Source organism: Nematostella vectensis, chromosome 2, assembly GCF_932526225.1.
Source record: "Nematostella vectensis chromosome 2, jaNemVect1.1, whole genome shotgun sequence".
NCBI classification, from domain to species: domain Eukaryota; kingdom Metazoa; phylum Cnidaria; class Anthozoa; order Actiniaria; family Edwardsiidae; genus Nematostella; species Nematostella vectensis.
The window spans coordinates 11,120,600-11,138,526 of NC_064035.1; the positions used below are offsets into that span (position 1 = coordinate 11,120,600).

The window sequence follows — 17,927 nt, forward strand, 5'->3', positions numbered from 1 at the left end:
TGATACCCCTATCTATAATTCTGTATCCGATATCGCGATTTTTGGCATGAAATTTCTCAATCTTGGTTACCTGTGTTAATATCTAGCCGCGGGTGGTCTAGAGAGGAGATCTCTTGACACCAACATGGCGGACAAGGTGAGTTTATTTGGACAGCCTTATTTTTATATTTATCGGAACCAAATATCTCAGCTTTCAACTCATTCTCAGGCCAGGTAGACCTTATCGTTCAGCAAGTATAGCGGCAGGCTTATACGAGCAGGAAATAGTAAAACCGTGACGGATTCGTTAGTCGGACCTGTTGACTGCGGTGACTGGTTTGAGTTTGTGGCACTCGACCCTTCGCGGTAACTGTCAGTGCTGACTTCATCAAACAGTATAGGATTCTTAGATTAGAAACAGAACAGGTAACATCATGTATATGGTTTAGAGTCTAGTGTTTGGGATACCCGGTCAACGTGTTTGCTTTTGGGCCGTGTTTTGCCTTGTTTTGAAGTTAACTTTAATGAAGTACCATACCTATTTGAACATGAATAAGTTTGTCTTGGATGAAACACATTTATAAGTTTATTACAAATTAATTCTTTATCACTGATATTGAAGACTTTAACGCTATCTTTGCAATGCAGAGACAGGTTATGCAGTTTGCTGCTAAAAAGTTCATAGAATTTGTGAATAATGGCCCCTCTCCCTTTCATGGTATGTACAATAAATATAACTTAGAATATCTCCATGTTTTGTACATTATACTGTATAAAAAAGATACAATAGTATACACACTGTGATTGGCCAAAACACAATTTACACAATTCAATGTCAAACCTTCTGTACATGTAAGATGGTATTCACCAGAAGTGTTCTTAGCTTGCAGAAATACTTTACTCCACCCTGCATTTTCAATTTAAAGCCACCAATATTATGAAGTTATCAGAAAACAATAAAAGCTCTACAGAGTGAAGAGTTTACAAGCTGCTGATTCTGCCTATGCTAAAAGGACTAAATATGTGGTGGGCTACATGGTTTCTGCTAGGGGAAAGTTTGGGGCCGAACAACAAATTGTAAAAACACTTCAATTATGCAAGTGCCCTAGTAACTCTCAAAACTAATAGATTAGTCCACAAAGTGCAGTGGTGAGTAACAGGTGACTAACTGTTATACCGTATTACTCCCAGTGGTTAATGAGTGTCGAAAAAGACTCCTAACTGCAGGATTTCAGGAATTGAGTGAGAGAGACCATTGGGATGTCAAGCCATTAAACAAAGTATGTGATGCATCGGGTGCTATTTCTATAGAGCACAGTATATGACTAATGCCCCAGCATTCACAAATAGTGCAAAAATGATCAAAGTGAAAATTAACTAAAAAGGCCAAAATCTTCGGCTAAAAATTATTTCTGCCTACACACCAGTACCATGAACTACATATGAAGAAATTGTGGACATCTTTGATACTTGAAAAATTTGAATTTTCATTGTTTTTTTCTCTCTCATAAACATCTGCCTAATTTTTAGATGCATACAAGATAGTCAGCCCTACTCCCCCTCTGAAATGGACACTCTTGTATGCATTTCAAATTCAGGTCAATAAGTATGAAAAAATTATCAATCATGCTAGGCTGTCATCATCAAATTTTCTAAGTATTTGTATACTTTAAAATGTGTTAATAGCTCTTTTCAATAATTCCATAATTGGGCCATATTTTCTTTGGAATCTACCCCGAAAACTAATGTTGTAAGTTTCTATAACAGACATTGTTTGTTAGAAACTGTCCGATGTTATAATGTTTCCCTTTATAATTAAATATAATATTGATTGATTTACCTTTATATTTCCCTATATTATGGCCATTACAACATTTAATTGTAACTGAATTATTTTTTGTATTTTCAGTATTTTGTCACAAGGAACCAGTCCACTATAATTGCGTTTGCAGTTGGTGGTAATTACAAACCAGGAAATGGATTCTCCATTGTTGGAGCTCACACTGACAGTCCTTGCCTCAAAGTAAGTGTACTTATCGTCAGTAGGTCCAGAAAGGGATTCAGGGGTGCCACTGGTTTGCTCTAATACACTAATAGATGGCTACTCCTATATATCAAATCAGGAAAATAACTTGGAACAAAAAAGTCTGATATCACAAGTCTTTTTATCCTTCTTTATTATCCCTGGCAGGTCAAGCCCAACTCTAAAAAGAGTAAGTGTGGCTTCCACCAAGTGGGCGTAGAATGCTATGGTGGTGGCATCTGGTCCACATGGTTTGACCGGGACTTGACTGTTGCTGGAAGAGTTATGATCAAGGTGCATATTATTTGAGATTAAAGGACAATTCTCTAAGGTCAATCAGGAAATACGCCTATTTGCAATAAAACCAATGACTATATTTGGTTGAAAGTATCTTAGTTACATGCTTGAATTTGTCGATTGAGATACTTTTTGTGACTCAGTACAATGCTGAGTCACAAAAAGTATCTCAATCGACAAATTCAAGCATGTAACTAAGATACTTTCAACCAAATATAGTCATTGGTTTTATTGCAAATAGGCGTATTTCTAAATGTATACATACATCGGTAAAGATGTGGCAGACTAGGACCCTTTGTGTGATAAATATAAATTGACAGGGTTGAGAAATATTGAGTTCAGTGTCTCTGCTGTGTATTTGATAAAAACTTGTTTTTATTTTTCAATCACACTTTGAAATTCCAAATTGGGTGGAGGGGGGGGGGGGGGGAGGGAGTTTGCAGATCTCCTGAAGCACTAAAAGATGTTAGGTCAATAACTAAGTTCAAAGTTGCATCAATTTTTGTATGCGTTTGTAGCATCAAACAATTTTGTGGGATAATACAATATATGGTAGTTTGATAATGTGCTTACTATTCCTAATGCTATTCATTTAGAACAATGGCAAACTGGAGCAACATTTGATTCATGTGAATAAACCCATCCTTCGCATCCCACACCTCGCTATCCACCTACAGCGGGACATAAACGACAAGTTTGGACCTAACAAGGAGAATCATCTGTAAGCATATTGTAGATTAACCTTGAGAAAATTTATTATCTATGTATTCAGTCTCACCCTCAGGTATTTTCTCGTATAATATATATATGGCTGGACAAAATATTTTACTTGCAATGATAATTTGAAAGCTCTTATGCTAGAAAACTAGGGAAAAGTCTTGTGAATTTGCAATAGCATTATTTTGCTATAAATAGAAACATTTTAGGTGGGCAAGTCAAGGAATGATATTTAATTAGGTTTAGAATATGAAATTTGAATTTAGCGCTCAGAGCAATTGTCCAACATGTTGACTCATTGACGGCTGATTGATAACTGATTGTTCTTGAGCCCGGGGGTGGGAGGAGCTTTCCCTTTTACAGTGGAACCTCATGTTAAAAGTCCTTGAAGCAGATTAATTGGCCAGCACTGAAATGGCTTCAAACTATGCCACACCAGTCTCCACAAGAGTGGTTAATCAAAAATCCAATAAAAAAAAACAATCAAAAAACACCAAATGTAATTTCATTTGTTTCAATGACTGATGCCAGAAACCGGTTTAACAGTTCGAAATTATGTTCATAGAATATTGAAAATATGAGAACTGATGAACTTATATTGACAATTAAAAGTTTGAATAGTGATATGTTATTACCAATAATGTCTATGTGCTTTGCTCATTCCAGGGTGCCTATATTAGCAACTTCTATCCAAGAGCAATTGAACATGGAGACCTCTACTGAAGAAGCCAGTAAAAATGGCACCACACTACGGGTAATTAATGGCCTCTCTACTTAAACTTATTTATTTGTCTTCAGACGATCTATGTTTCAATATCAGGCTGACGCTCACCACCCCCTTCTTATTCAACTTATCCTGGATAGCCTTGGCTTCACATGCTCCAGGGAGCAGATTATGGACTTTGAGCTTTGCCTTGCAGATTCCCAGCCAGCAGTAAGTAGACCCAGTAATGAAAACAGGAACAAATGGGCAAAGGAGAGAGGGGAGGCATGGGACATTTGAAAAAAATATTGAGCTCCCAAGGCTTCTTTCTACTTCTTTCATTTTTTAACAATTTACCTTATTTGAAGCCCTTCTAGCCAGGATGTTTATCTTCCTGCTTCATCATAAAACAAGCCAAAAGTTTCAAGTGGCTGTTAAAAGACTCTAAAACTGCCAATGACTCACTTTTCATGTGTATTGTGTATTGTTCTTTGGATTGTTCTTAACAAGTTTTCTTCTTTAGGCTATAGGAGGGGCACTTGATGAGTTTATTTTTGCTCCACGGCTGGACAACCTTTTGAATGCCTACACTTCTCTAGAGGTGAAGTGACTGTTGTACTCACACATTACATTTTTACAGTATTAGATGCACTTTACAAACATACTTTATTTACAGTACATATTGCAGTTTTTTTGAGTAAGTACGCAGCTGCTTTGTCTCCTATTATCTTTGTCCTACAAAGGAGTTCTTTTGTCTTGTAAGAGCTGCGTACTGACCCATTTTTTTTCTGGTTCTTGGTTAAAAGTTTAGTGCTTTTTGATGTAAAGTAAAGCTAATAACATGGGGATCTCTATTTATTAGGGACTAATCTTGTCGCTCGAAGGCCCAACAATCAATTCAGATCCAAATATTCGTCTTGTGTCCCTCTATGATAACGAAGAGGTAAAATGATATTATGTTAAATTTTACTTAACATTTTATTTTATGTTTTGCTGGTGTTGTTGACACAGAGAAGGTGGTTTAGGAGAACATGAAATGTATCATGTTTTATGTATTTTTTCCTTTTCTGATGATTTCCCTTATACTCGAGTCTTTTTTTCTAAACAGCCTCTAGGAGGCTTGATAGAGTGTGATTTGGCCTGGACTCTGAAGTTTGCATATTATTGTTTAAGGTTGTCTGAAAAACAGTCTTTAAACTGGCTTTGAAATATGTGAAGCAAATTCGACCTGTATTGTTTCATCTTTTATTGAACTACCCATTTTGCCCCTATCATTCATTTCTGCAACATATTGTTAAAGCTATACCTTAAATGTTTTTGCAGGTTGGCTCAGAAAGTGCACAAGGAGCGGCCTCCAAACTAACAGAACTTGTGCTAAAAAGGCTAGCAACAGGTTAATGCTATAGTTTTGTTTTGTTTATTTATAATCTTAATTTTACTCCTTCTTCTTGAGACTGTGACCCTCTTTCAGGTGATTCAGCAACAGGAATTTCTATATTCACACCAAACTGTGCTATTTCAGGTGGATCACCAACGGCTTTCGAGGAAGCCATTCCAAAATCTCTGCTTGTCAGTGCAGATCAGGCCCACGCTGCTCATCCCAACTATGTGTAAGCAACATGATAAGAAGTTCCATTGCTAAAACATACAGTCATAAGCAATACTGTCCTTATATAGGGGTTTCCTCTAGTAGGCTTGTTAAGCAAGTGGAATATGTAAAGAATGGTTTGACATTGTTTGAAGTCATAAGCACTCAGTAATTTCAAACAATTTTATAAATATTTTTAGTATAACAACAATCATGGAGAATGGTCATCAATTTAATAGATAAATCATTTTCTGCATCAAAACATTGCACAATAAAGAAATAGTATGAAATAATGTACTTTGTAGCAGTCTGAGGATATCTTCCATATTGTGATTTAATTCTAGCGAAAAGCATGAAGAGAACCACAGGCCAGGATTCCACAAGGTTTGTTGAGATTTTGTTTTTTTGTCCTTTATACATTTTCAACCTTAAAGTTGCCTCTTTCATTTTAGTGTTTTAAATTGTTTGCCAGGGCCCTGTGCTGAAGTATAATGGCAATCAACGTTATGCCACGACTGCTGTTACTGCAAGCGTGATGCGTTTAGTTGCAGAAAAAGTTGAATTGCCTTTACAGGTTTGTGATAGTATACTTTTACAGTTAAATCTAGATTAATCAATAGTTTGGTTATTGGTCCTCTTTTTTACCAAAAAAGACATACCTGCTGAAGCAACATCATTCATAAAAAGACTGATAGGATAATCTTGCACATGTGCACTGGGCAAAGCCACTTTGCAGGGGCGGGTCCAGAATTCCAAGAAGGGGGGCCAAAACAAGAGTTTCAAGAAAGAGGGCCCGGATTAATTTAACAAAAATTTTTAAGCAAAATATCTGAAAATAGGGGGCATGGGGCGAGGCAGGGGCTGCTCGGCCCACCCCTAGATCCGCCCCTGCTTTGGAATGAGGACCCTTAATGGCTGCATGTTCTTCAAATTAACCATTTTGTTTGTTCAATTATGTACCTGATACAGTGAACGTGAAATGCATATTTCCCCATTTTTTTTTTCGAATGCTAGACCTCAAAGACTCTTTGTAAAAGTATAGAAAAGGTAGATTTTCATAATGAATCAAGCATCCATTCAGAGTTTAACAGATAGTATTATCTGACTATAGGAGGTGTGCGTCAGGAATGATTCACCTTGTGGGAGTACCATTGGACCTATTTTGGCTGCCAAACTTGGCCTGAGGACAGTTGGTAAGGCTGCAATAGCAACCTCCTGTAAGAAGAAAACTATCACCAAGTGTGTAAAAAATTGTTGAAGGGTTTCCTCTGTGGTGCACTCAAGGTCCATCACTACAAATTAAATTTGTCCCGGTTCCTTACCCTTTCTACCCCATTTTCCTCCTACCTATCTTAGCATGCTTCACTAATAATAATGTTGATAATGCTGCAAACATGATACTCTTTTACACAATCAAAAAGATTAATTTCTTCCCCCCGTCCTCTTCTCAATGTTCTTCATTTGTGGCATCAAGTTCCAACATTGGGATAAAAGAATACATATATTTTCAGTTTTACTAAATGAGAAAATTAAACATTTTCATGAATTTAAGAAATAATAAATAATAAATTTGCAGTAACATTATCATCCACATAACAATTGTCTATTGTAGGCCTGGCTAAGATTCCATTCCAGTGGTGTGCCTCTCACACAAACACACCATTAAGCCAGATAATCACCTATTTTTTACTACCTACGCCATATATCTGGTCTACTATTACTTCATCTAGATATTGGTGGACCCCAGCTTTCCATGCATTCAATACGAGAATTATGCTGCGTTTCTAGCGTCTACCAGTGCATGCACCTTTTCAAGGTAGGCATCATTTCATCATTCTCTTATGTTGTCCATTATTGTTTGTAAACTATTCTCTTTTTGCAATTTTAGGGTTTCTTCCAGCACTTTCCAGAGGTAGATGCATCACTAGTGAATGAGTAGGTCATATTAATTGCAGTGCAATACAGTGCAATGTTCAGTTGGTCGCATTATTACATGAAGCTACAGTGGAAGGTAGATGTGTGAGTGAATGGATAGTCCAGGGTGATTGCTGTGCAATACCTACGATATGACGATTCCTATGCTAGCTTACAGAAATAAAATATCAATTCAAATTAAATAACCTAGTAATCATAACACCTCAATTTTGTCATCCATTTATTTTGTATTTGAAAAGATACTGGCTACAACAAATTTCATTTTAAGTTTACCAGTAAACTTGGAGAGCACTTGTTATCCAAATAAAACTATCTTTCAACCATTTGTCATCCAGTTAGCGATTGTTTTATCCTAGCTCAGAAGTCCAAATGCGGCCTTTCTTTGTCATTTTTGCTCAGAGTCAGAGGAATGTCTTGGGTCATTGTTGGTATCATTGTATTTGGTCCTACTATTGGGATACTATTTAACTATGGTTTGTGTACAGAGTATCTACATTTAAATGTTAATATCCACTGTTTTAGTGAACCTTGTTCTTGGTATTTTAAAGGCTTTGAATGTTTGATCTAGTTTTGTGAAAGTTGATAATTAAATAAACTAACACACAAAAAACAGTTACGAAAAGAGGGAGAAGGACCATTCATGCATAAAAACCGCAGTAAATTTATTGCAGGAGTAATGTCTGACAGATAGTGTCTAACATTCGCGTCTAAGACTGGGTGCAGTCCTGTAACATCTATTTTACATTTGTCCTACGAGTTTCTCGCCATGCTAAATCTATTTTGAATAATGTATCTTGGATGGAGCAAAATGTCAAGTAGAGAAAAATGATGGCCTACACATCTGGATAGCTGGTACACATGGATCACCTGTGCACCTGGATCACTAGGGTACAGCCTGATCACCTGTACACCTAGTTAAACTGGATCACATGTAAACCTAGTTAAACTGGATAACCTTTTTACCCGGATCACCTATACACTTGGATAACTTGTACACTTGGATTACCTGTACATGTGGATCACCCAGATCACCTTTACATGTAGATCACCTGTACACCTGGATCACCCAGATCACCTGTACAGCCAGATCTGTACACCTGGATTACCTTGAACACCTGTACACCTGTTTCACCCAGATCACCTGTACACCTAAATCACCTGTACACCTGGATTACCTGTACACCTGGGTCACCCAGATCACATGTCCACCCAGATCACCTGTACACCTGGATCACCTAGATAACCTTGATCACCTGTGCACCCAGAATAACATGATCACCTGTACCCCAGATTTACTTGATCACCTGTACACCTGGCTCACCCAGGTTACCTAAACACCCAGATCACCTGTACACCCAGATCACCTCTACTCCTGGATCAACTGTACACCCAGATCACCTGTACCCCTGGATCAACTGTACACCTGGATCATCTGTACACCTGCATCAACTGTGCACTCAGATCATTGAGATCACCTTTACACCTAGGTCAACTGTTTACCCAGATCACCTGTACACCTGAATCACCCAGATCACCTGTACACCTGGATCACCCAGATCATCTATGTACACCAGGATCACCTGGATCGCTTGTACACCTAGATCACGTGTACACCTGGATCATCTGTACACCCAGATCAACTTGATCACCTGTACACCCAGATTACCTGTACCCCTAGATCATCTGTACACCTGGATCATCTGTACACCTAGATCACCCAGATCCCCTGTACACCAGGATCATCGATACACCTGGATCACCTGTACACCTGGATAACCTGCACAGCTGGATCGCTTGTACACCTAGATCACATGTACACCTGGATCATCTGTACACCCAGATCAACTTGATCACCTGTACACCCAGATTACCTGTACCCCTGGATCAACTGAACACCTGGATCACCTGTACACCTGGATCATCTGTACACCTGGATCACCCAGATCACCTGTACACATGGATCATCGGCACACCTGGATCACCTACACACCTGGATCACCTGTACATCGTTATCACCTGTACACCCAGATCACCTGTACACCCAGATCACCTGTACACCTGGATCACCTGCACACCTGGATTACCTGTACACCCAGATCACCTTTACTCCTAGATCAACTGTACACCCAGATCATCTATACTCCTGGATCAACTGTACACCCAGATCAACTTCATTACCAATACACCCAGATCACCTGTACCCCTGGATCACCTGTACACCCAGATCAACTTGATCACATGTACACCCAGATCACCTGTACCCCTGGATCAACTTGATCACCTGGATTACCAAGATAACCTGTACACCTGAATCACCTGTACTCCTGGATCATCTGTACACCTAGATCACCCAGATCACCTGTACACCTAGATCACCTGTACACCTGGATCATCTGTACACCTAGATCACCCAGATCCCCTGTACACCAGGATCATTGGTACACCTGGATCACCTGTACACCTGGATGACCTGCACACCTGGATCACCTGTACACCCAGATCACCTGTACACCCAGATCACCTGTACACCTGGATCACCTGCACACCTGGATCACCTGTACACCTGGATCACTTGCCCACCTGGATCACCTATATTACCTTGATCAGCTACACACCCAGATAAACTTGGTTACTTGTACACCCATCATCTGTACACCCAGATTTACTTTATCACCTATACAACCATATCACCTGTACACCTAGATCACCTGTACTCCTGGATCAGCTGTACACCCAGATTACCTAGATCACCTGTACACCCAGATCAACTTGATCACCTGTACACCCAGATCACCTGTACCCCTGGATCAACTGTACACCTGGATCATCTGTACACCTGGATCACCTGCACAACTGGATCACCTGTACACCGAGATCACTTGGATCACCTGTACACCCAGATCACCTATACACCTGGATCACCCATATCACCTGTACACCTGGATCACCCAGATCACCTGTACACCTGGATCACCTGTACAACTGTAACACCTGGATCACCCAGATCACCTGTTCGCCCAGATCACCTGTACACCTGGATCACCTGTACAACTGTATACCTGGATCACCCAGATCACCTGTACACCTGGATCACCCAGATCACCTGTACGCCCAGATCACCTGTACACCTGGATCACCTGTACAACTGTACACCTGGGTCACCCAGATCACCTGTAGAAATGGATCACCTGTACACCTGGATCACCCAGATCACCTGTACACCCAGATCACCTGTACACCTGGATCACCTGCAGTGTTAAGCCAACAAAGGTCATACATGCATAACAGCATAAAATGTATTATAATTTCCATACCGTGATCTATGTTGAGACAACTACTATGACTAAAAAATTATACCACTTTTATTTTTGCACTTTTAGTGCAATGTAAAAATGCCAAATCAATTGGAAAAAAATGTGCTTGTACTTTTATTCCTTTTTAATTATGCATTTTTTTTAAATATTTGAATCCTATTGATACTTTGCTCAAAAAGTTCAAAAATAAATCTGTTTTATTTTGTAGTCATAGCTTAAAGAAACAGGTTTACAGTGGCAATAAAGCCATTATAATACCTGTTGTTTTGCATACCTCCATTGATATTATTGAATTATCATATCAGTATTAACAACATTATTAGTATTATTAATTTATATGAGTTTCATTGTGGTTATCAGGAGCATCATCATTATTACTTTAATAATATTGATCTCTCCATACTTACATATTTATACTTGATTTCTGAAATAAGGAAAATGTAGAGTTTATTTTTTGTGAGAGTACAACATAATCTTGTTTTTTTTAACCCGTGAACTACACTTTAGCATATTACTCGTTATTGTGATTTGATTCTTTTGTTCTCCTTTGTGTTTTCCTTACTATTACACTTTGACTATCACACTTGGTTTCACGGGTTAGAGTGGTTTCAAATAATCCGCAAAAAAGTTAGTGGCATTCTACACGTTTGATTTAGTAATAGTAGTAAAAGATTTTGTTCTCTATTGTTTTGTTTTGTATATCACGCACTGTAACACACCAACTAATAGTTAGTGTTTCACAGATTAATTGAAACCACTGTGATGATAATGAAAACCACTCTATTCTGCATTTTATGGCAGTCTTCCTTGATCACTATACTTTCAAATTGCACAAATCCTGTTATTGTCAATAGATAGAACTTGTCATGCAGATATCTCTGTACTATTATCATGCCTAGTGAACAAGAAATGGCTTCATAGCTCACTTTCCAATATCTGTTGTGCTGTGCGTTGCAGAGCACCCAATCGTTCAAGTAATTCACCAATAGAATATAGCTCAGTGTACAGAATGCCCAAAGACAAAGCACAAGCTGTAAAGCTTGGGTAGTACAGTGTATCGGTGATTCCTAGCTACAGCTTGCGTGGTGCTGTGTGTCGAGGATTCCTAGGTACAGCTTGGGTGGTACAGTGTGTCGGTGATTCCTAGGTACAGCTTGTGTGGTACAGTGTGCCGGTGTTTCCTAGGTACAGCTTGTGTGCCGAGTGATTCCTAGGTACAGCTTGTGTGCCGAGTGACTCTCAGGTACAGCTTGTGTGCTGAGTGATTCCTAGGTACAGCTTGTGTGCGGAGTGATTCCTAGGTACAGCTTGTGTGTCGGGTAATTCCTAGGTACAGCTTTTGTGCCGGGTGATTCCTAGGTACAGTTTGTGTGGTACAGTGTGCCTGTGATTCTTAGGTACAGCTTGTGTGTCGGTGATTCCTAGCTACAGCTTGCGTGGTACAGTGTGTCGGTGATTCCTAGGTACAGCTTGTGTGCTGGGTGATTCCTAGGTACAGCTTGTGTAGTACAGTGTGTCAGTGATTTCTAGGTACAGCTTGTGTGCTGGGTAATTCCTAGGTACAGCTTGTGAGTTGGTGATCCCTAGGTACAGCTTTGTTCCAGGTGATTCCTAGGTACAGCTATGTGTCGGTGATTCCTAGGTACAGATTGTGTGCCGGGTGATTCCTAGGTACAGCTTGTGTGCCGGGTGATTCCTAGGTACAGATTGTGTGCCGGGTGATTCCTAGGTACAGCTTGTGTGCCGGGTGATTCCTAGGTACAGCTTGTGTGCCGGGTGATTCCTAGGTACAGATTGTGTGCCGAGTGATTCCTAGGTACAGCTTGTGTGCCGGGTGATTCCTAGGTACAGATTGTGTGCCGGGTGATTCCTAGGTACAGCTTGTGTGCCGGGTGATTCCTAGGTACAGCTTGTGTGCCGGGTGATTCCTAGGTACAGATTGTGTGCTGGGTGATTCCTAGGTACAGATTGTGTGCCGGTGATTCCTAGGTACAGATTGTGTGTCGGGTGATTCCTAGGTACAGATTGTGTGCCGGGTGATTCCTAGGTACAGCTTGTGTGCCGGTGATTCCTAGGTACAGATTGTGTGCCGGGTGATTCCTAGGTACAGCTTGTGTGCCGGGTGATTCCTAGGTACAGCTTGTGTGCCGGGTGATTCCTAGGTACAGATTGTGTGCCGGGTGATTCCTAGGTACAGATTGTGTGCCGGGTGATCCCTAGGTACAGCTTGTGTGCCGGGTGATTCCTAGGTACAGCTTGTGTGCCAGGTAATTCCTAGGTACAGATTGTGTGCCGGGTGATTCCTAGGTACAGCTTGTGTGCCGGGTGATTCCTAGGTACAGCTTGTGTGCCGGGTGTTCCTAGGTACAGCTTGTGTGCCGGGTGATTCCTAGGTACAGATTGTGTGCCGGGTGATTCCTAGGTACAGCTTGTGTGCCCGGTGATTCCTAGGTACAGATTGTGTGCCGGGTGATCCCTAGGTACAGCTTGTGTGCCGGGTGATTCCTAGGTACAGCTTGTGTGCCAGGTAATTCCTAGGTACAGATTGTGTGCCGGGTGATTCCTAGGTACAGCTTGTGTGTCGGGTGATTCCTAGGTACAGCTTGTGTGCCGGGTGATTCCTAGGTACAGCTTGTGTGCCGGGTGATTCCTAGGTACAGATTTTGTGCCGGGTGATTCCTAGGTACAGCTTGTGTGCCCGGTGATTCCTAGGTACAGATTGTGTGCCGGGTGATTCCTAGGTACAGCTTGTGTGCCCGGTGATTCCTAGGTACAGCTTGTGTGCCGGCTGATTCCTAGGTACAGCTTGTGTGCTGGGTGATTCCTAGGTACAGCTTGTGTGCCGGGTGATTCCTAGGTACAGCTTGTGTGCCGGGTGATTCCTAGGTACAGCTTGTGTGCCGGGTGATTCCTAGTGTAGGTACAGATTGTGTGCCGGGTGATTCCTAGGTACAGCTTGTGTGCCCGGTGATTCCTAGGTACAGCTTGTGTGCCGGGTGATTCCTAGGTACAGCTTGTGTGCCGGGTGATTCCTAGGTACAGCTTGTGTGCCGGATGATTCCTGGGTACAGCTTGTGTGCCGGGTGATTCCTAGGTACAGCTTGTGTGCCGGGTGATTCCTAGGTACAGATTGTGTGCCGGGTGATTCCTAGGTACAGCTTGTGTGCCGGGTGATTCCTAGGTACAGCTTGTGTGCCGGGTGATTCCTAGGTACAGCTTGTGTGCCGGGTGATTCCTAGGTACAGCTTGTGTGCCGGGTGATTCCTAGGTACAGATTGTGTGCCGGGTGATTCCTAGGTACAGCTTGTGTGCCGGGTGATTCCTAGGTACAGATTGTGTGCCGGGTGATTCCTAGGTACAGATTGTGTGCCGGGTGATTCCTAGGTACAGCTTGTGTGCCGGGTGATTCCTAGGTACAGCTTGTGTGCCGGGTGATTCCTAGGTACAGCTTGTGTGCCGGGTGATTCCTAGGTACAGATTGTGTGCCGGGTGATTCCTAGGTACAGCTTGTGTGCCGGGTGATTCCTAGGTACAGCTTGTGTGCCGGGTGATTCCTGGGTACAGCTTGTGTGCCGGGTGATTCCTAGGTACAGCTTATCTGGTACAGTGCAGGGGCTCCTTCCTCTGACTTTTGTGGTGTAGTGTGTCGGTAATGTCAAGGTACAGCTTGTGTGTTGCCAGAGCTGTAGCAGGCCTCTAAATATTGGCTGGGGGGGGGGGGGGGGGGGCACCATACGAAACATAAAGAACAGAATATTTTTGGAAAAAAATTGGGGGAGCACGCCACCCCAAGTGCCCCATTCCCTGCTACGGCCCTTGGTGCAGTGATGCAGACGTTCCAGTGTTTGGCTGGCCTGTAGGTGCGTCTCATATGCAAGCTTAACTCCATACTGACCACAGACGCCTTGTGTAATTTGTGCAGCAAGATTCTTGAGTTCCTCGAATGTCTTGGCAGTCAGCACGTTCTCCGGTTTGTTGGCCATCTCTTGCATTTCTTGAACGTCAATTGTCGTTTCGTCTCCAATACCTAATCCGTAAACCTGCACATCCTTGTCTTTCAAAGGTTGTGAGGCAATTTGCAGTTCCGTAAAGGGGCCCTTATCTTTCGTCTGTTTACCGTCTGTGAACACAACAGCAACCTAAGAGCAGATTTAGTAAAATGTTACTGTATAAATGATGATGTCGCACCAACTGTTCTGAACTACGTTTTAAGTATGGTAGTAATGGATGTCCCGCCATTTATTTCACTGTGTCTGTTTCGCCATTTATTTCACTGTGTCTGTCCCGCCATTTATTTCACTGTGTCTGTCCCGCCATTTATTTCACTGTGTTTTCTGCGAACAAAGAATGCCAGCCTTTGCCTTGGCCATCTCTGTTTCACTCTTTTGGCAAAAAAAGGAGGTACTCAGAAGATTCAATTCAAGAATTACGATCTCCTCCTAGATGGCCTCGGCAGCGTGTTCCATTTTGAAGTTTTTTTTTTTTTTTTTTTTTTTTTTGGGGGGGGGGGGAGGATAATGATGATAATCACCTTTGAATATGTGTTGTACCTTTAGGATGTCTTTGCTTGCCCTCATACCACCCTCGGGGCTAAAGAGCTGTTCGTTTGCAAGCTTTAGAGCTCGGTCGATGTAAGTGAGTCCTCCCCAGTCTCTATAGTTGACTGCCGCCACCTTGGCATTGATATTGTCTGCTGTTAATTCACTGCCTTGAAAAGTATTGAACTTGACCAATAACTCGGTCTTGGTACTGTACAATATAATGCCCACATGGGATCCCTCTTCGGACACGTTGAACGAGTTGATGATTGCTTGAGTGAACTCGACGACTTTGGGCCACCGTCTTCTTCCGATACTTCCGGATGCATCGATAAGGAGAGCAACGTCTGAAGGCTTACTGCAAACTATGGATAGATAGTAGATAACTTAGCAATTTTTTTTGGTTTTTATTACGGTCTAACAAAAAAAAAACGTGCGAAACTTGAACAATGATGAAATGCCTATAAAAACGTATAATTGGGTATACCATACACGCCAGCAAAACACTTATATCCGATCTCCTACTAAGCCGTTCTTGATGTCACGCTGGGAAGGGGAGCGTTGCATGACTGACATCAGCGTTGAGGGACTTAATCTACGTGACTGACATCAAGCACGGGTAGATCGGTGAAAAGAAAATAGACAGTACCAGTGGAATTGCAGAGATTCTCTGGGTTTCCTGAACACATCTTTCATAAGAGAACGGCACGAACGAGTCTGGATATGTGATTGATTAGTCACAGGTAAAAACTAGTTGGGGAGGGATTGAGTTAAGAAAAAAGACCTTGAATTAGGCATCACTTCTTTCGAATTCCGGTATTCAACCTATAGTTTCCGGAGAAAAATTATATTTTGCCTGCCGCCCCTATCTTCTGATCTACGTGGCGAGCGCTGGTCCAGCCTGCTATATCACTTTATAATCAAAGGTAATTTTGCTACAGAGCTGAAATGCACTTGAAAATACTTTTGAACAGAGATAACTCTGGCAGATACGTCACGAGAGTTTTCGTGACCACTGAATAACTAATACGCGATGTTTCTATTGGATACAAAAGCGATATAAAAGTGAAACCGACAGACAAACAAGGCAAACACTGCTGTGTTCTTAAAGTTCTAGTAGAGCTCGTTCAAGTAGAATCACCCATCAGAACCATGACCCTAGGGTAGCTCCCAAGACCCTGTTTCCATTATGCCTGCTGAAGCTAATCCTAAAAAACAGCAATTTAATAACAAACATCTCATAATTTCCACGTCCTGACTAGTTTTTGACCTTAAAAAACGGGTAGCACTACGCCTGGTAGAGGTTATGTTTTGGGTTCAGGTGCTTTGGTTTGCAAAAGTTTACACCAAAAGTAATCACTGAGCCGAGACTAGTTTTGTTGTCCGCTGTTGCAAAACAAATGCAGGGAAGGAAAGGAACATTGCCCTTCATCCAAAACGTAGTTACAATAGATAACACCTACCTAGAACAGGTCATTGTTTTATATCCTACACAAGTAGGTAATGATCAAGCTTGAGATAGTAGATTAATGATGGTATGTTTTCTTTTGTGTATTTCCTTGAGAAATGGAGAGCACTATGTCTTAGGGTTTGTGCTGCCTTAGGGTACTTATTCGCGTGACCGCGAGGGATTCAACGGCTGTAGACCCACCTTGACTACTTGTTTCCTCGGGCTGTAGTAATGCCACCACCAAGAGCGCCAGTAACGCGGGGAGTTTCATCACCTCTTTGTGGGGGTACAGCGTCTTCCGTCAGTCGGTAACTCTGCAGATTTCGCTGTGTCTCGGTCGGCCTGCCCTGAGCGTTTACCGCGAGGCCGATCGAGTAAAGCGTTAGCCGATACCCCAGTGTGTCCGCCCCTCTCCTGATAACCCGTATCTCGTAATAAGACGAGGAAGCCACTTTGATTGACGGATTCGTGGCATGTAATTAATTTTTATATAAAAGAATGTTGTGGAGGTCCGGTCGAATATGATCACCTCATTTTTATTGAATACCATAATCGTAGCAGTATCAAGGCTTTGAGTGCATTGTGCTTTTCTTAAACTAACAACGGAACACTCAGGGTCTAACCGTCCTAACCATATTTCAAATATCATCTCGAGCCATGTATTGTTTTTTTTTTTTTTAGAAAACCTTGCTCGTGCGATCTGTGCAAATTATCCAGGCTGAGTATAAAAACATATTAATAAGGATTTAGAAATCGTTTTCCCAAGCTGAAGAATCACAATGAATCTTCTGCACGTTGTAGTTTAAGATTAGATTAACATACGAAATTAATAATCTGATAAATTCATGCTTATCATTGGATTTATTTATCCAGTGAATATTTTCGATGAGGAAAGAGATGAGTTCGTTTGTTAAAAAAACAACCGAAATCACGTTTGTAATCGCTCGTGTTTTGCTGCGTACCTTCCCTATGAGTTTCCATATTGAACTAAAAGAAAAGCTTTTAAGCAAAAGTAATTAGAATTACTGCAAGATTTTTTTTTTGTGGAAAACAAATAAGAGCAAACTACACAGCAATGATCAGCATGTCGTTCGGATATAATTGGTATTGCAAAACCCGGTAAAGTGTGTATGAACGCAACTCGAACATTTTTGTAGAAAACCTCGAAATACTGTTTGTTATAACGAGGTTTCTTTAACAGAAAATGTATTGCGCTTTCCTCGGGACCTCGAAATACTGTTCGTCATAGACTACTTATAGGCTTTGATAGTTTTTCCGGCACGAAAACCCCCAAAACACGAAGTTCGCATACCATGGCCGCCATCTTGGATAACGCGATCCGGAAGGAGAGTGTTTGTCATAATGAGGTTTCCTTTACAGAAA

General features: G+C 41.3%; 2 protein-coding genes across 2 annotated transcripts; one reads left to right on the plus strand and one right to left on the minus strand.

Annotated features, from left to right (window-relative positions):
- The first annotated feature begins 69 nt into the window (after nt 1-69).
- On the plus strand, nt 70-7,565 carry LOC5521254 (aspartyl aminopeptidase). Its single transcript, XM_001641012.3, has 17 exons — nt 70-136; nt 628-697; nt 1,171-1,259; nt 1,889-2,002; nt 2,171-2,296; nt 2,896-3,020; nt 3,683-3,770; nt 3,837-3,950; nt 4,243-4,320; nt 4,582-4,662; nt 5,043-5,112; nt 5,242-5,329; nt 5,652-5,691; nt 5,780-5,881; nt 6,419-6,500; nt 7,038-7,123; nt 7,196-7,565. Exons 1-17 carry the CDS (start codon nt 125-127, stop codon nt 7,244-7,246), a joined length of 1,416 nt encoding a protein of 471 aa, XP_001641062.2. The 5' UTR covers nt 70-124; the 3' UTR covers nt 7,247-7,565.
- Nucleotides 7,566-10,930: 3,365 nt separating this feature from the next.
- On the minus strand, nt 10,931-17,927 carry LOC5521135 (cuticlin-6). The gene is made up of 4 exons (XM_032366238.2): nt 16,746-17,927; nt 15,107-15,459; nt 14,452-14,695; nt 10,931-10,980 (listed from the first exon to the last, which is right to left on the minus strand). The coding sequence occupies exons 1-4, from the start codon at nt 16,813-16,815 to the stop codon at nt 10,931-10,933; spliced, it is 717 nt and encodes a 238-aa protein (XP_032222129.2). The 5' UTR covers nt 16,816-17,927.